Genomic DNA, 19,369 nt, shown 5'->3' on the forward strand with positions numbered 1-19,369 from the left:
AAAGAGGCCACGGATTGCATGGAGCACTGGGTGTTATACACAAACAATGAATCATGGAACATGACATCAAAAACTAGTGATATACTGTATGATGACTAACATAACATTGAAAAAAATAAAATCTTTAAAGAAATTAAAAAAAAACCAAAATTTTGAACTGTTTTGTTAATATCTCCTTCCTTCCATAGGCTCCACCCTTCAAATAAAACCTCTCTGTATTCCGGACGAGTCATCTTTTGCCTGGATTACATTATATTCACTCTAAGGTTGATCCACATTTTCACTGTAAGCAGAAATTTAGGACCCAAGATTATAATGTTGCAGAGAATGGTAAGAATGGAGAATATTGTGGTTGCCATTCTGCTTGCTAGACCCAGAGTTCCTTCTGTTGTTGGTAGAAGGGTTTTACCCATAGACATGTCACAATTGGTAAGGTTTTCTTTCCTTGATGTGTTTTTCAATCAGGAGCCTCTTTCAGCTTAAAATTTAACAGAAGATGACTACTAGGAGCAAATGGTTAGTTAAGTGCATTGCTAAGAAAGGTATCTATTTGGATTTTACTCTTTACCAGGTGCTTTCATTTGAGTCACATGAGTCAAACTTAGTCACAGCTCAGTAAGAGCATAGACAGATAGGGATGGTTATAGCCATTTATAGATGGGGACCATGGAGGTTAATATGTTTGTCTGGAGGTGTGCAATGGATTAGGGCTTCAATTCTATAAACATGTGGTACAGATGTAGGATCAGCATTACCAGCGCTGTTCCATAGGGACGTCCAACAGAAAGATAATTACACACTGACGATGTTGGTTTCTTAAGCTTGTTTTCCAGATGACCCAAACCTCCCATGCTTCTGTCTTTAAATCAGATGGGCGTTTGGATTAGCTCATCTGGATGTTGCTTTCCAACACTGAGGTTCTTTTGAGTTTGTGGTTTTTAATTCAAAGCATATCTGAGGCATCAAGTCACCATGAAGTCATGCTGTGTGTGCAAAAAGTTAAAAAAATGAAAACTGTGCACTCTTTTAAAGACAGTTTTTATTTTCCTTAATAAAAAAAAAAAAACACTGAAGACAATGTAGGGATTTCAAGAATGTGAGCATGAGAAGAGGTAGAGAAGGACAGGTATTCTGAGGTGGGTGCCTCTTTTGCTCTCAAGCCGGTCTCTTATCCAGAAAATTTCTGGTGCTGAGTTGGTTTGGAGACCTATGAACAAAAATGCATCAGTTTCAATTCTGGGAGATAGATGTCCCAAGACCCCAAGGTGGCAATGGTCATTTTTAAAATCACACTGGGTGACTAGAACCTCCACCCTTCCCTGTAGTCAAATGAGCAGATGAGCCCTCTGGGGCACAGACCTGACTCTGTTCTTGTGTCCTCCCTTGACAGCTGATCGACGTGTTCTTCTTCCTGTTCCTCTTTGCGGTGTGGATGGTGGCCTTTGGCGTGGCCAGGCAAGGGATCCTCAGGCAAAATGAGCATCGCTGGAGGTGGATATTCCGCTCAGTTATCTACGAGCCCTATTTGGCCATGTTTGGCCAGGTGCCCAGTGACGTGGATGGTGAGCCTGACCTGGCCTGGGAGGGGACATCTGGGAGCAGGTGGTTGCTTCCAGAACCAGCCCCCAGCGCTCCCTGCTCTGATCCAGAGCAGGAGTTGGGCCAATACCAGGGACTGAACGCTGACCCTCTCAACATTTTCTTTGTGTCTGAGTGGGATTTTTACGTCCGCCTTGCCAATGTGTCCAACAACATTAGGTTGCAATTTTGAAACTTCTTGAAAATAGTGTTTCTTATGTTTTCAACAGCGATGTTGCCGTGGACAGCAATGAACCTCACTAGTGCAGAAATGGGTGTTGTGAGTTGTACTCTCTTATATAAGTGGGTGCCCATTTATTTCCAAAAGAGCAATATTGAAAATTTTGCACAGGAACCTGCAATCTCAACTTCTGGCCTTAGCTTCTGCCAAGCATCCTTCAGAGGCAGGAGAGTGGCAGCACAGATGGCATTAATATGCTCACGCCTGGTTTATGTGAGGAAAGTGCGGGGCATGTGCAGACCAGTGTGTGTCTTGAATGAGCTGTCTAAAGCATCTTTATGATGCTGATGAGAGCCTGGGCTTGTCATGTTCTGTCCTGCTGGGACACGATGATCCTGATGTTTCCCCTGCCCTACTGGTTGCATTTCTGAGCTCCCTGGTGTTTTGTCCATTATCCTTGTGGCCTCAGGCTGTCCTGGCCTCTTCTGCTGCAACCTCTTCCAAAACCCAAGCTCTTTTCCTGTGCCCTGATGGGAAGGCACGTTGTTAGTGTTATTTCCCTTATGCAGCTGTAGTCACCGTTTTACCTAAGGGAGTGCATTTTGTCCTCGGGACAGCCCTTTCCCTGGTAGCTTTAGTCACGTGCGAGGATTTGGATTTTCTCCAAGGTCTGCATTCTAGGGTCTGTCGCTACTGTTCACGCAGTTGTGCAAATCCTATTCTTGACATCCCTGATTTCATTCCTCATCTCCAGTTCATCAGGTGGTTTTGTTGATTTTATCTCCTCAGTGTCTGTGCAACCAGAACACTTTCTACCATTCCCACCACCCCAAGCCATCCTCACTACCTGCTCATTGTCATGTGGCACCCCCACCCCCACCCTGGGGACGCTGTGGTACCGTTCCCTCCAGAGGGTCCTCTCCTTGCCTTTTGGTCTCTACATCCTCAGGTACCACGTACGACTTCTCCCACTGCACCTTCACTGGGAATGAGTCCAAGCCCCTGTGTGTGGAGCTGGATGAGCACAACCTGCCTCGCTTCCCCGAGTGGATCACCATCCCCCTGGTGTGCATCTACATGCTCTCCACTAACATCTTGCTGGTCAACCTGCTCGTTGCCATGTTTGGGTATGTGCTCAGTCATGAGTTTCTCGGGTGTTCCTGGTGGGCAGACCGTGTGCCAGCTGGGGCTGGAGGAACCAGGAGCAAGGCCATGATGGTCCACCCTTGAGCAACTTGTGTTAGCGCTTAGGGGACTGCAGGTCTGGAGGCAGGGGCCGTCTTAAAGGGACTATAATAAAAATACAGCATGTCCCTATTTGCTGTGCTGTAAGCTTATATGACATTACACCCAGGTACCTGTGACACTCTTCAGCACATTCAGACCTTGTACGTCTAGCACGCATTCAGCCATCTCCCTGGGTGCCAGGATGTGGGTGTGGCACTGGGGCGGTGCAGCTCCTCCTCAATATCCATGTTTTCTATGGACTCGGTGGCTTGGATTCTAGGGTTTAAAGGACTCAGCCTCTAGTTAGTTGCTGCTTTGAAGTTTTTCAGCTTTCTTTTTAAAAATTTTTTAAAGGTATTATTTATTTATTTGAGAACAAGCAAGAGAGTAAGTGAGAGAGAGCGAGAGAGAGAGAACATGAGCTGGGGGGAGGGATGGAGGGAGAGATTGTGGAGCCTGATGCGGGCCTTGATCCCAGGATACCAGGATCATGATCTGAGCCAAAAGCAGGCACTTAACCAACTGAGCCACCCAGGTGCCTGATGCTTTTCAGTTTAAATACAGATCACAAGAGCAGAGTCAGAAGAGTGACTTTCTTTTGGGGCTCATGTCGAATGAGGTAGAGGAGAATACGATGGTGGCTCTAAAAAATTTGTATTGCCTTTGGTAGCTCTCCTTACGACTTTTAGAAAATCATGATTTTTCTTTTCCTTTCATCTTTTTTCAGAGGGTTTCCAGGGGCTCCAGTTGTAGTTAAAGTGTGAGAACTGTAGTATGTTGTTGCTTTAAGGTAGGTAGCGATTTTGAGTATGTGATCCCAGCGCAGACAGACAATTTAGCAATGAAATATCCTTATTAAACCTTGGGGTGGAAAAGAAACAGAATCAAAAACCAAGAAACTAGGAAAGACAAGCTAAACACTTTTGGTTTTGTAAAGCAAGTGTTGAAGGTAAAGGTTTGCTATCAGATGAAGTCCTGTGGTAGGTGATGGAATGGCAGAAATGTGTGGTGGCCAAAGACTTTTGGTTCCTAATGTAGAAAGAGCTTCTGCATATTGGTAGCAAAGAGAAGATACAATAGAAATTTGGTGGAGGAAGTGCCATTCGGAGAAGAAAAATTCAAATGGCAGAAAATCACATGAAACAGGGCTCCATCTTGTTGATGGGAAGGGCCCAATGAAGCCAACAAGAGGCTGGTCTAGGACCCATCAGATGAGTGGAAATTTTAAAAAGTCGTTTGTGTTAGGGTTGAGGCTGGGAAATGGGCGTTGCTGCTGGCCATGTGAATTGCCTTTAGGTCTGTGGAAAGTGATATGTAAAGAGTTATTAGGAGAAAAAAACATACAAATCTTTGACTTAACTCTCTTACATCTGGGATTCTATTCTAAGGATGTTTATACAAGGATGCTTGTTGGATCATTGTTTGATGCCTGTTGATAGGGGGATGGTCGAATAAAACTTGTTATAGATGACCGAGTTTTGTGCAGGTCTCACAAAAGGTAGACCTCTATTTACTGACTTGAAAGGATGATATTTTGCTAAATATAAAAGGCAAATTGAAGGTTAATTTTTATGGCATAATCTCATTTCCTTCCAGTAAAAAATAAATGAAAAGAATCAAGTATGTATTTTCACTCGTTACAGTGATTGTATATTGCTTTCAGAATTTAGAAGAGAAATAAGAAAAAGACCATTGTCCCGTAGAGCCCTGGGCCCCTGAAAGACACAAGGATTGCACATGGGGGTCAATGGCCTCCCTTTGCACAGGGCTGGGTGGGAGCACGTGCCTCTGGGGATGTCACCTGCCTGTCAGGCTGAGCAGTGTAGCTATCTGGTCTTCCAGTGTACAAAGAAGCCCTCCCCCAGCCCAGCCTCAACACTGTCATGTTTCTGAAATGGCACTGCTCTACTTAAAATTCTGGAAGGATTTCAGTATTTCCCCATAGCTTCAGGGTAAATTTCAGGCTCTTCAGCTTTTTCCCAAGGCGGTCCATGACCTGGCTTTTGAACACACCCAGACGTCTGCAAGTGCTGGTCCCTCAGGTGGGATTGCTTGGCTCCATTTTGCTTGTCTCTTGCCCCAGTTGCACTGGCCTTTTAAGGAACTATGCATTGTCCTTTGCCCAAGGGGTCCCTGATACCCTCCCCACTTTGTGTAGAGACTCCTTGCACCCCCTTGTGCAGTGACAACCTTCTCTCCTTCTGGATGGTACATTCTAGAAGATGGAGATTGGGCCTGTCTCAGCACCTGGGACCTTGTGGGTTGTATGGATGGAATGAACAGGGCTTTTCCCATGGTTAGTTCATCATTCAGTTATCGCTCAGGGGCCCGGCCTCTAGGTCTTATACTCAAGAAGTACTAGCGGCGAATAATGGACCAGCAAGGGCTTCATTACGTAGATATATAACATCTGTTCCGTGGCAGGTGCCTGGGCCACGGAGATCGTGTGACTGTTGTTTCCACATGGACTTAAAGAGGGCATAGGTTGCCTTCTCCATCACCATCCCCAGCAGGTGGCCAGGGAAGGACTCAGGAGTCAGGACGCTAGATGTTATCCTGGCCTGAGCTGCAGAGACAGGCGTCAGATGCTGGGTGATCATGTGTCCACGTGAGAGCAGAAGGAGAGGGCAATTCCCAAAGGTGAAGTTGGGCAGAGAGGAAATGGGATGGTGTGGGGTCCCATTTTACAGTGATGACACACCCTCACGACCTTTACACCCAACACTGGCGACGCCTTGTGAAGTCTGATCACAGAGATAATTTCCACAGAAATTAAACAAAACGGTCGACAGCTCCCAGTGCCAGACAGTTGAGCTACACTAATTTGGTAAATCTCAGAGGCCCTTAGAGCTGTCCCATGTCTGTGTGCTGTGAGATAGTCACAAAAGCCCTTCTTGAGGACCACGCCGCATGGAAGTCCATTATCTGTATCACAATCATGAACAGATAGAACTTGGGGCCAGGAGGGACAGGAACCCAGGCTGTCATTTTCATGTTGAGGAAGTGGATGCTGGACAACTCCACATCTATGGCTCCGGCTACAGTCCATGGCTCCGGCCACAGCTCTGCCCACTCAAGGCTGGATGTGGCCCTCCTCCTTGCAAGACCCCAGGCATGGCCTGGTAACTTAATGTTGCCCTGTTCAGTACTTAGGTGTGACAATTTAGGGGCACCCCTTCCCTGGGCGGGTGCTGTCTAGAGCAGTCCTGGGTTCAACCGAGGGCTTTCTCTTCGTTAATCACCATTCTGGGAACTTGTGAGCACCTAGAGCCACTCCCTTCCCATCCTTGGGCTAAATCATCAGAACATGGTTTCTGATCATGGCGGTCATTGTGCTGGGCTTTGGGAGCCCACCACCCCAGGCTGCGACCCTGCCTGGCAGCACATACAAATATTCATGTAACAGCATAGCTGTACCCAATGGCAACCTTATGAACTGGAGTGTAAATGCGCACTTGGGAATTTTAAAACAGCACCGAAGTGCTCTCCAGATGGTATTCAGCGGGGGAGGTAATGGATGCAGGCCTCTGTGATTATTCTGCATTAAAGTTATCGATCCCAGGCCCTGTATGGCTTATCAGAGCATGACGTGAACTTCAAGTCAGTAGATGACACTGGGTTGTCTTGACACACAGCTGTGATGCTTGTGGACACTGTGTCCTGCAGATAAATCCCTGTGCGTTTCTTCCAAAGAGGACTGGCCAAACATGCCTTGATTGAGGGTTATTTCTGGGACCCAGATATGTTTTAACCTTTGGAAAAATATATGTCCATTATGAATATGCAGAAAAATAGAGAAAATGAAAGAATCACCTGGTAGCAGCTAAGGGTTTGGTTCCTCTCCACCTGGTTAAGAAGAGTTCTTAAAGTGGATGGGGAAAAAAAAGCAGATAATGTGGTCTTAAGACAACCTCAGGTTTACTGATACTCCTCTGGGCCCGGTTGTACACATGCCCATCATGGGCTACCCTCACGTTTCTATCAATCATTTTCATGTAGGTGTGGCTTCCTTATTATTTTGCAAATGAGGAGTAGGAGGCGGAGAGAGAGGTTAAGTCTCTGCTGTTGAAGAAGTTGATGGGCACATAAACAGATACATATAATACCATAAATAATATACTGTAGTGTAACAATATAATGTAATAAAATAGAATACAGTATCATATAAACAGCACTGAAAAATGTTACAGGGACTGTGGAGCACAGGAGGAGGTTAGGAAGTGAGACAGAACATTGGGGACAGGGCTAGGGTGAGCAGCCTCAAGCAGAGGGGACATTTGCTTAGAGGACCTCTTGCTGGGAGCCCAGAGCCCAGCCCGGGGTTGGGGGTGAGAGAGGGAGGGCAAAGCAGGGGGAGATAAAGCTAGTCTGGGGAGAATCAGCCACTGAGAAAGGTGGAAAGGTAGGCAGGGGCTAGATTGCAGGATGTTTTTTATGCCATGTTAAAGAAGCTGAACATTTTCTTGCAGGTGAAGGGAGATCTCATGGGTCTTTACACAGGTACAAGGCATGGTCTTTATTGTGTTAGGCTGATAGCAAAATACTTACCCGAGTTAGCACTTTAAAACTCAGTGCAGTGAAATCGCATGTTGTCTCTTACTGTGTGTAAGAGTTACAGACGTTGTGCCTACTTTTTGATGCCGTGGAAATGAGAGGGGAATCAGGATGTGCACAATGGGGCAGTGGGAGGATGCAGAAGTCAGGGTCCCCAGGGCCACAGGGCAGCTCTGGCCAGATATTGCTGGTGTGTCGGGAAAGGAGGAACAGAAGGAAAACATACGAAATCTGTGAAAAGCTTACAGGAGGTGTTTCCTGATTGAAATCTAGCTGGCAACTCTCTCGTCTTTCAATTTATTCTAAAATTCTGCCATTGTTTTAGCAACTACTTTTCCATTGTGATTTTTTTTCAGACTTGACATTCTGTTCTGTTGATTAGTCTATTTTGGTTTTTACTACCAAGTGGCTTTAATTACTGACTTTAAAAAAATTATTTTCACATCTGTTGTACAAGTTCCTCTCATTATTCTGATGCAAAACTTTTTTTGGATTTTCTCAAATATTTAATATGGAGGCGTCTAAATCTTATCTTCTGAAATCCTTTTTTCTTTCCCTTCCGAAAAAAAAAAAAAAGTCTTGTGAATGTTATTGTAATGATGTGAACTTTGCAGAATCATTTAGGGGAAGCTGGCACCATTAAAAAATGGTATCTTTAGGGTTATGGACATTGGGGAGGGTATGTGCTTTTGGGTAAATTCGAAGGGGAGGTGAACCATGAGAGACTATGGACTCTAAAAAAGCAATCTGAGGGGTTTGAGGTGGCGGGGGGGGGTGGGAGGTTGGGGGTACCAGGTGGTGGGTATTATAGAGGGCACGGCTTGCATGGAGCACTGGGTGTGGTGAAAAAATAATGAATACTGTTTTTCTGAAAATAAATAAGTTGGAAAAAAAATGGTATCTTACCATCCAGAAAAAAATGGTATGATTCTCCATTTACTCAAATGTACATAGTTTGCTGGTGATCTTTAATGTTTTATTCCTACAGAGCTGAAAGATTTTTTATTACTTTTTTCCTAACCATTTGTGATTGTGAGAAAAATATTTTTTCTATTTTTTTTTCAACAAGTAATTTTTGATAGGTAGGAAAGCCATTAAAGTTTTGCTTATTTATTTTGGAGCAAGTCTCCTTGCTAAATTCTTTTTTCCCCTTCTTCTTTTTTTTTTTCTTATTGTGTCATGGACCTTTCCTCATATTTCTTATTTATTAACCTCCTTTCTTTTTCTCCTACTTCTTTCTTTTTTCCTAATCAGAAATGGATGTTGAATTTGCCAGAAGACTTTCTAGCAACTATCGAAATAACGTTTTTCCTTTTGATCTATGATGCATTATGAAAATGATGAATTATATAAATGATCTTAATACTTAGTCATCCTCTGTTCTTTGGTCATGGCATATTATTCTTTGAACGTACTGCTGGATTTCATTTACGTTCAAGGCTATCTGAGTCCTGAACATTTGTTATCTCTTGGTAAAATTCTCAGTGTCAGCAAATTTCTGAAACTGCATCTCCCTTGAGGGGCTCCTGTCTCCTCCTGTCCTGCTCAGAGGAGGGCGCTCACGTGGTCTTAGGGAACCAAGCTCAGTCATCACTGCACATCTTCTGCCAGCTAGGTAGCAGAGGGCACAAGATATCATTGGAATTGTAGGGTCAGAGGGGACACTGTTATTCCTCTCAGGGAAGACTCTGGATGGACAGGGGTGGCAGGGAGACTCCCAGAGCCCGTTGGAAGAGATGATCTCGGAGCTGCTCTGGACATTTAGGTTTGCTGAGGGGAGTGGGTGTGTACTGGCACCAGAATGCTGCCTTTCCTCTGCAGAAATGGAAGACAGGGTCTAAAGAACATAAAAATGATTTTAACAAAGCAGTTTGAAGCAGTGCTCAATTATCAGCCTTCCCTGGGGAGCCCTCATGTGTCTTTGGCTGAGTCCAGAACTAATTTGGGGGAGAAAAAAAAGAGAGAATGATTTAGAAGCTGTTATCATATGGGGAAGGTGGTCCGCAGTATAAATAAACCTCAGCGTGGCCGGCCCCAGAAATGTGTTACTTATGCAAAGCGGCTTTGGGTATTAATGTCCTGTAATCAGCTAGCTCACTCTCAGCTTCTGGGATGTGGATAAGGGTTTTTACAGTTTACCCAGGAAAGGAAGGCAGCTCACTAGATCCACCTGTGCCCGGAGGTGCAGGTGAAGTGGAGTTTCCAACAGGAGGCCACTGGGTTGTCCTGAGGGACACTCGGAGCAATGATAGGAGGCAAAGCTTTTCAGCCTAGAAATGCTACAGATGAAGGCCTTAGCTTGCAGGCATTGGCCCCAATCCATTCTAGACTGGAGATTGGTGGTGACTTTTTCTGTGAGGGCCAGTTAGGGTCTTTGCTTTGGCTATGTGCAAAGCAGCCATCCCCACCTCTCTGCTTTGGAAAGACCATTCTTTTTTTTTTTTTTTTAAAGATTTTATTTATTTATTTGTCAGAGAGAGAGGGAGAGAGAGTGAGCACAGGCAGACAGAGAGGCAGGCAGAGGCAGAGGGAGAAGCAGGCTCCCTGCTGAGCAAGGAGCCCGATGTGGGACTCGATCCCAGGACGCTGAGATCATGACCTGAGCCGAAGGCAGCTGCTTAACCAACTGAGCCACCCAGGCGTCCCTGGAAAGGCCATTCTAAGCTGACCATCCCTGCAAAACTGTGGGGGAAGGGTTGGAGTTGGCCCCCAGTCCCAGTTTGCCAATCCCTTTTCCAGATGACTTGGAAGACATGAGATGTTTTCAGTGCCTCTGAATGATCAGTTAAGCCAAGATGCAAATTTCTTTCCAGTGGAACTCTTCTCGGCCGTAGTGCCACACAGAGCTCCCAAGGAAGGGAGGGAGGCCCACTGGGGGTACAAGTCAGCTTCCCCTATTCTCAGCATGCTAACTCTCCCTCCCTTCAATAGGAACTGTTAATTCCTTCTGGGTGGAACCTCAGAGAACAACATTTGATGTGTTAAAATGGATGTTGTTGCTTTTTTGTGTTGACTATTGCGTGTAGGCGTGGAAGAGGCAGTCAGTAGATATCATTTTTAACTAGATATGTTAGTAATTTAAGATACTCCCAGAGACAGTAATTTGAATGGTGACACTTGTTCTGTTGCAAAGTAATAGACTGATTTCTGGCAAGTTCTTAGCCAGGACTTAATGAATCTGGGGTGTGTCCACCATCGTCCCCATGACAGTGAGGGGCCTACAGTATCCTTTGCAGGCAGAACCAGGGGGGACTAGCGAGGACACACAAAGATGTTGGAATTAGGCTCAAAGCACCCTGACCTACCTTTGGAAGACACTGCAGGCTCATTGCTAGATTCACTCTGCTACACTCTTGTACTTACAGTCCTGAAAAAAATCTAAAAAAATCTAAAAATCTAAAATCACCTAAAAAAAATCTGCCACATAGAACTGACACGAAAATCAGTCCAGCAGCCATTCTGCATGCCTTCTGTAGGCACTTTGGTGCAATGGATGTTCAAGAAACGTTAATTCCCTCCCTGCAAAGACTGCACCCTGAGGCTGAGTTTTAGGTATCGAAGGGACACTGGCTGCTAATCTGTCCTCCCAGAATCCAGGATCTGCTGTGTCCCATTCATCAGTAAACGCCCACATGAGCAAAGCCAAGCTTGTAAGCAGAGCCGTAATTTGTGATGTGTATAGGTTAGTGTTTTGCTTGTGTGTATGATCTTCCCTTAGTTAAGGATATTCAAGTTTTAGACTGTAATGTACCATGGGGCAAGAATGAGGTTTCACGACAAATGGATCCGGCTTCTCCATGAGGTCCCCTCATTCAGATTTGGTTTGTGAAGTTTTTGCCCAGATTTGGGAGAATTGAATGCATCCCTGGTCAGGATTTGCTTAGAGGAGATTTCAAATGTTGATTGCTCCTCCTTTGGCTCTCGAAGGGGTGATTTGACATCAGCAATGAAAGTATCTTGGATGGTTGAAATTCACAAATGGTAAAATGCTTCATCGTTTTCTTTAATTAAGTAGTCGAACCGAATCCTTTGGAAATAGAGCGTAGCTCAAAACATTTCATGGTGTGGTCTGCAAGGCAGCGAGGCAAACAGATGCTGGACTGGATTGCAGGATCCAGGTTCTGGCTTCCTCATTTCCTAGTTGGGAGACTCAGACAATATTCGCTTGCTATGCCTCAGTGTCCTGATCCATTCATCGTAGGTGATGATAGGCCTTACATCCTCTAGAGAGGTTTTTGCAGATGACATCATTAATATAAGTAGGCTGCTTGGAATAATGTCTGGTACACGTTGAGCATTAGCTATGCTATAGTTGATTTGATTTGTAACCGATAAATCAATGGCACAATCAGACATTTCTCTGATCAATGGACACTTTTTTCAATTATATAATTCATATCCATTGTGTGACGCTTAGGAAGCAGACTACAGAGCATAAACAGCATTCATGATGTGTGTCATGATGTTGACCACTGGTAATGATGGATTTATTTCTCCCCGTGACTTACAAAAAAATTATGTACTGAGATTATGTCATAAGTATGAGTTTGAGCCTAATTATTTCACTTAACATGTATCAGAAGCATTTCCCCAAAGTATAAAAATTATTCATAATCATAATTTTTAATGGCTATGTAATGTAACCCTATTGATTAACCGTAATGAGTGATATATTTTCTTAGTGCTGAATGTTTCTGTTGTCCCCTTCTGTTGAGGCAGGAGCTTGGGGCTGTTACTTTCAGGACTGTGACAGATAGCTGTGTGTATATCCATATATACACATATTTTTTTCCCTCTGTACTTCCTTAGTCTTAGATTTCCAGAAGTAAAGTCATTGGATCCAAGGGCTGAACATTTCTAAGGCCCTTGATAGATGTTAATAAACTTCCTTCATGGATTATTTACAATTAAACTCCCATTAGCAATGTATGAGGGGCAAATTGTTCCTAAGAAAGTCGACACCTTTGGCCTCTTTGTGGCTGACATAGTAACAGATGAACAGAAAAAGGGAATCCTTGAAAGGTCTTGAAGTAAAGCATTTTTTACGCATTCAGCAGAGAGCCTTTTTTGGTGTGTGATAAAAACAAAAACCCCAAACCTCAAAGCCCAAAAGCCAGACACAATTCTGGTCCAGCATGAATGGAAGAGTGCCCGGCGCCAAGTTGTCCTGGCTCTGGGCTCCGTGTGGCTCCTCCTCTCCTATCCTGGACTCAGGCTGTCCCAGGAATACATTGTTACCAATGTCACCATGCTTGCCAGTGAGGTGAGGAGGCACGTGAAAGGCTGAGGCTTGTCCTTCTCTCCCCTCCTGCCAGCTACACTGTGGGCACCGTCCAGGAGAACAACGACCAGGTCTGGAAGTTCCAGAGGTACTTCCTGGTGCAGGAGTATTGCAACCGTCTGAACATCCCCTTCCCCTTCGTGGTCTTCGCCTACTTCTACATGGTGGTCAAGAAGTGCTTCGGGTGCTGCTGCAGGGAGGGAAACGCCGAGCCTTCCGCCTGCTGTGAGTGGTTTGTCCGTCTGTGCTGGGGATCAAAAGCAATGATTTATCATAGGGATTCCCGCTGGTCCACGTGGCCGCAGGAAGGAATTACACACAGTTAGGTCGCGGCACACATCTGTAGGTCTGTAACGATCAGGCACCAGGCCAGCCTGTGAATGATGAGAAGGGGAAAGAGTAGATTTAGGGAGTATGGCAGATTTGCTGAGACAGTCTTACTCTGGAGGAAGGACTTCCGGGTGAGCATCCTCATCATGTAAATCGGACATCGAACAGGCATGCTTTATGGGACAGGGTCAAAACATGACTTTGTGTTTGCTTCTGGGAGATGTCAGCCCTACTCCGGCAGAGGTCATGATTTCTCTGGCTGCTCCTAGAGAAATAGGAAATCCTACAGTTACTTTACTCTAAATTCAGTCCAGTCTATTAACCAGCTCCTTAGTTGCCATTCAGGCTGGGCGGGGGGAGACTTCCGTCTTTGTGGTACCCCCTCTCAGCAGGCAGAGTTGTCAGGAAGTGTGGGCTGTTAGCTTTTTCCTCTATTACGCCCCTTCTCTCCCACCCGTCAGCTGCGGTCACTGACCCACTGTAGGCTGGAGCACAAGGAGGAAGGAGGTGAAGAAGCAGAAAGTCTTTTCCAGAAAAAGGGGTACTGTTCTAAGCCAGCTCCATGCTCTCTGACCTGGCATGTGTGTAAAACTGACCCTTTACTGTGTGGGCACTGGGTGAGCCCTTCAGCTGTTCCCTGGCTGGCCCCTTAGCTCCGAGGACTTGGCAATCCTTTCTGTGGTGGCTGCTTCCCCTGAGCCTCCAAATGCTGGGGGTCCATACTGTGCACACTCTCCCTGATGGGGTCCCACTTCCTTCCCGAAGGCAGGAAGGTCTACAGCTCAGTTGGTTCTCTCTCTCCTATGGCCACCCACCTCCTTAGCTCTTCCAAGGTCCGAGGTGCAGGAGGGTCCCCGTGCCGCTCCCTCTCCTCACCCCCACTCTAGGAACCAGAATCTGTCACCATGGGGTTCTCCATCACACTCAGGTACCCCCTCCTCAGGTATAGCTGTCTTCCCTGCACCAGGCTAGGTTCTCTTAATGCCAAATCCTGGATCCCCTGAGCCAGACAGATCATCCTAGCATACAGACATGTTTCAACCACATTAAGCAGGAAAGAAGGGAGAGGCCTATTTTTATGCATTTGCACATTTGGACACAGAGAAAAAGAAAGGGTACCACTAGCCCATTCACTCTGCCTTCTAACCTTGGATTTAGCCTGGGGATCTGGCTCTGGGCTGGGCTGGGGTAGCCTCTCCATCACACACAGCACCGGAGTTCATGTGCTGCAGGGACCACGAAAATCTATACATTTCTTTTCTTTTAAAAATCAGAAGGAAAAGAATGAACTTTTAGGTCACAAACTTTTAATCAAATAGAGTAAAGCATGAAAAGGGATAAACCCTATAGCACATAGAGAAGAAACAGTGTAAGAACAGTCGTCTTGCTCAAGGCTTGCTTTCCTTTGCAAATACGAACTTTGTTCTGGGGATACAGCTATGAACAAAGTCACATGACGGCTGGGCTGCTTGGGTCATATTTTTAGCAGAATGGTTCCAGAGAAAAAGCAAGCAATGGGTAGAAGTAGCAGGGAGGAAGGTTTTGACTTGATATAAGCACAATCCGTGCTATGAGGAAGTGAAACGAATAGCTCTGTGAGGCCGTGAATCCCCACCACCACTGGTTGGATTCCGTCTGGGCCTACGTGGATGGAAGGGCTATCGGGGATGGAGGTCCACTCTCCAAAGATACACTGTGCTCAGTCCAGGATCAGGGGAACCAGAAAGCTCGGGGTATAATTAAGGACAAATCTCTGTCTTCAAACAGTTCTTAGTCTCAGGAAGGAATAGAGAAATGGAGGGAATGGGTGACCATATGGCAAGTCCTTCTCCACCCAGAGTGTGTTGATGGTGGAGATGGGGAGCCGAGAGTCCCGTTTACTCATTAGACTTCTGGAGGTGTCTTTTCACCATGCATTCATTTGCTTCTTCCTGATGATCACTAATTCCAGAAACAGCAGTACTCTGTGGTTGGCAAAGCCTCTTGTGGTGCCCCATTTCCCAAGTTCACTTCGCATTTGCCTGCAAGTGAGGGGGACATCATGGGGTTTAAGCCTAAACTGTCCTTCTTTGGAGAAGAAGGAAATATTTTTCAACTAGCTTTTCAGAAAAGGTAGAATCCAAACTTCCATCTTGGGTACTTTCTGGTGACCTCCTACAGTAATCATGAAAAGATATGCTACCAGTGATCCACTTGTATAAAATATATTGCTTTCCATGAAGCGAAAGTATTCCATATTCATTATAGAACATTTGAAAACTATAGAAAAACACAAATAAGAGCAAGAGCACGTGTAACCCACCACTCAGAGATAAATATTGTCAACATAATGGTATCTACTCTACTATTTTTGTGTGGATATGTGATAACTAGGTTGTTCTGTAAAGACATATTCATAATCTAATCTGTTCATTTGGCTAATGATACATCGTGAACATTTTCCATATCCCTAAATATAAATCTCTCTGACAGTTCTTTTCTTTCTTTCTTTTTTTAAAAGGATTTTATTTATTTATTTGTCAGAGAGAGAGAGAGAAAGAGAGAGCGAGCAAGCGCACACAAGCAGGGGGAGCAGAAGGAGAGGGAGAAGCATACTCTCCACTGAGCAAGGAGCCCGATGCAGGACTCAGTCCCAAGACCCTGGGATCGTGACCTGAGCTGAAGGCAGTGGCTTAACCGACTGCGCCACCCAGGCGTCCATATATGACAGTTCTGAACTGTAGAGTATCCCAGACTATGGCTGCGCCATATTTAATGTAACCAATTCCTTGCTGTTAAACATGTAGACTGTTTCCATTCTTTCAGTATCACACAGTGCGATGATAAACAGATGCCTTCATTTTTTAGTACATCTGAATTTTTTCCTTGGAGTTATTCATAGGAGAGAAATTTCTAGATAAATACATGTACAGGTTTAATTCTTTTGATATTGTTGGCCACCTTCCTCTTCCACCTTTTCATCCATCATACCCGAAGGCTGTGACAAATTTACAGATATTTCCCACTGAAACCTGTTGATCCATATCTTTGCCCACATAGGCTACAGTTATTACTATAGACTCTGCTAATTTTCCACTTTCGTTGGTGAAAATGCAACGTCATCATCCCAACAGCATTGTTTTGACTGCTAGAGAAGTTGGCCATCTTTTCTTTCTTTCTTTCTTTTTTTTTTTTTTTTTGTCATTAGTCACTGTTGCTCTCTGGTTCTGGGCTCAGAGTGTGTTGATCCTTTCTGTGTTGATTTTCAGGTACTCCTATTGGGCTTCTGCAGACATTTTCATTTGAGGAAAAGACATTGGAAATCACTTGGCTAAGAAAAATACAATTAAAAGAAATTCAGTTAGGGATTACTTTCTATAAATCTGTATTTGCTATGTAGGATTTGCTTCAATCCTGTCACTTGCCTTATTGGCTAGGTCTTTAATTTCCAATTAATTCTTTTTAAATCCAGGCAGAACTTATAATTTAAAGGCAATTTAAAAACAAAACTCAATAGGTTTTTTTTCCAAGTGGACACCTACATGAACATACATGTTCTTTTCTTTCCCCCATGAATTCATACAGCGGATGGCCGCCCAGTGCACCACTATCTGAAACATAGGCGCCATGTTGATCTGTTATTTTGTTTGCTTGCCTTCCAAAAGGCCCAAGTATTGTAAGAAACTGAACTGGGAGATCTTGCTGGAACATGCCCCCAGGCCAATTTTATGGCAAACCATGTTGAAAGGAAAAGACTAGACGTATGAATTTTCCTTGAGGTCTACACCCAGACCGCATATTTCACAAGGGGAGGAATGATGTCCAAGGCTTATTTTCCTCTCCTCTGAAGTTCCTATTCTGGGTTTAGGCTTAGAGTAGCAATCCATCAGTAATTCTCTGAGTGGTTGATTTAGCATTTTTACGTCATCCAAATGAAAGAGGAGCACATATAAAATGTGAGGACAAAATTTATTACTGAAATGATTTTGCTAAGTCACAAAACACACAGGCAGGCTTTAGATTTATCTCTATTTAGAATAAAGATTGCATTCCTATTTCAGGCAGGCAGCGCCCATTCCTCATTGTTACTAAGAAATTCATTAACATTCCATCGCTCTGCTGCTGTCACTGGTAAGTCACATTACTTAGATCAGCCTGTGTGGGGACAAATCTAATTCTTCTGGCTTCAGGGTATCACAAAATGACTAGCAGGTGTTGATTTAAGAGGTAAGGGGCAAATGAGACAATTTGAATGTGTGGTTTTTTTTTTTTTTTGTCTCATTATTCAAGGTTTCAGAAATGAAGACAACGAGACTCTGGCGTGGGAGGGTGTCATGAAAGAAAATTACCTCGTCAAGATCAACACGAAAGCCAATGATGCCTCGGAGGAGTATGTCAGTAGTTCATTTCTGCTTTGCTAGGCTCCCCTTGTATACACAAGGTGGCAGAACATAAGTAGCTTATTTGTGTAAACTCTGTAAAGAGAATTTATAGCAGAAAGAAATAGCACCAAAAAGATATTACCTAGTCAATTGAAAATAACAAGCCCCTATGTGTGTGCCAGGCTTTCAAGAAGGGCAGAACCTCCCACCTACCATCCTGAATGTCCTCCAGGTCCCGGGGGGAAGAAAGAGGTATTTGGGGACTGCAGGGCATGGCACGGGAACCAGGTAACAAGAGTGTGGCTCCCTCTGCCATGGCTGTGGCGGTAGATTCTGGGGAGACCATGGACAATTGGCATAATCTTGGAGGTGCCACACATGTGTCTCTGTGATGAAGAAACAGAATCGAAAACCATTTGGTAGATCAGTTAGAGACTGTCCTTGAGAATTCCTCACCATTGTTTATGAATTACATGGAGTTGTCATAAATGTCCCATAGAACTAGAAAAGTCACAGCTAAATCCATAGATGGTCCCCAAGTAGTGTGTCATGTATGGCCTTTAGGCATGTGCCCTTCTTATTATGCACGTTAACATGGTTAATGGTCCGATGTCACTCTAATTGAGAGCTCCACAGTACCTTAAAATTTATTCTATCTAAGAGTAAATGTAAGCACACCCAACCCCTGTGCTACGTTCAACGCAGCTACTGGGACACATGAGGTACATGGCATGCTCTTTCTCTTTGAGTTACAAGGTAGACTCCCTAAGCTTTCTCCATTCCTAGGCTCTGAGATCTTGATTTTGGAAAGGAGGGAGGGACCTTACCGCTCTCTCAGCAGAGATAGCATGCACTTGCTATACTGCTAACTGGGGTAAGAGTGGGATCCCACTTCATTTGGGAAGCAGCTGACATGGATTTAGTTGAAAATGAAACTAATCTGTGTTTTGTTCTTTAAAAGACTGAAAAATTGAGTCTAATAACCTTTCCCTCCCCCTTTCCCTTCTCTTGTTCTCTCTCTCTCTCTCTCTCTTAAACTTATTTGAAGAATGAGGCATCGCTTTAGACAGCTGGATACAAAGGTATAGTCCTGATAATAGTTTTGGAAACATCTTTTTAATTTTTTTTTTAAGTCTGTGTTATTTGGGGCACCTGGGTCGCTCAGACACTGGTTAAGTGTCTGACCCTTGGTTTCAGCTCAGGTCACGATCTCAGGGCTGTGAGATCAAGCCTGCTTTCAGCTAGAGGCCAGTAGTTGCAGTCTGAAAACAAAAGCAGTTAATTATTAAAAAAAAAAAAAAAAGATAGAAATGACCCTGTTCCGTATTCATCTTTCTTCATTCACTGAGTGAGGTCTGGGTACTGGAACAGAGCTGCTTCTCAGATGTTCCCGGCCCCTCTGGGCAACAGGGCTGGAGTCCCATTCCCCTGATCTCCAAACTCTTTGATGTCTCTGTCAGGCCCAGGACCCCGTCTTCTCTTTCTCTCAGCTGTGAAAGCAGGTGTAAGATGTTTTTGTTACAGAAACACCTGCAAGGCTCAGAAGAGCAATTTGGCAACTATCATATGATCTCCCTGATATGAGGGAGTGGTGATGCAACATGGGGGCTTAAGTGGGTAGGAGAAGAATTCATGAAACAAGATGGGATAGGGAGGGAGAGAAACCATAAGTGACTCTTAATCTCACGAAACAAACTGTGGGTTGCTGGGGGGAGGGGGGTTGGGAGAAGGGGGGTAGGGTTATGGACATTGGGGAGGGTATGTGCTTTTGGGTAAATTGGAAGGGGAGATGAACCATGAGAGACTATGGACTCTGAAAAACAATCTGAGGGGTTTGAAGTGGCGGGGGGGTGGGAG

The 19,369-nt window shown here is 44.6% G+C and overlaps 1 protein-coding gene across 1 annotated transcript in view; it reads left to right on the plus strand.

The window, feature by feature from the left end:
* TRPM8 (transient receptor potential cation channel subfamily M member 8) overlaps positions 1-19,369 on the plus strand; it is a 76,955-nt gene that overhangs the window by 50,197 nt on the left and 7,389 nt on the right. The window contains exons 18-23 of the mRNA XM_044240888.1: positions 189-330; positions 1,391-1,562; positions 2,709-2,886; positions 12,856-13,046; positions 17,421-17,520; positions 18,561-18,594. Of these exons, the coding sequence (XP_044096823.1) occupies positions 189-330; positions 1,391-1,562; positions 2,709-2,886; positions 12,856-13,046; positions 17,421-17,520; positions 18,561-18,594 (817 nt within the window). The remainder of the gene's footprint in view (positions 1-188; positions 331-1,390; positions 1,563-2,708; positions 2,887-12,855; positions 13,047-17,420; positions 17,521-18,560; positions 18,595-19,369) is intronic.

This window comes from Neovison vison, chromosome 3 (assembly GCF_020171115.1).
Source record: "Neovison vison isolate M4711 chromosome 3, ASM_NN_V1, whole genome shotgun sequence".
NCBI classification, from domain to species: Eukaryota; Metazoa; Chordata; class Mammalia; order Carnivora; family Mustelidae; genus Neogale; species Neogale vison.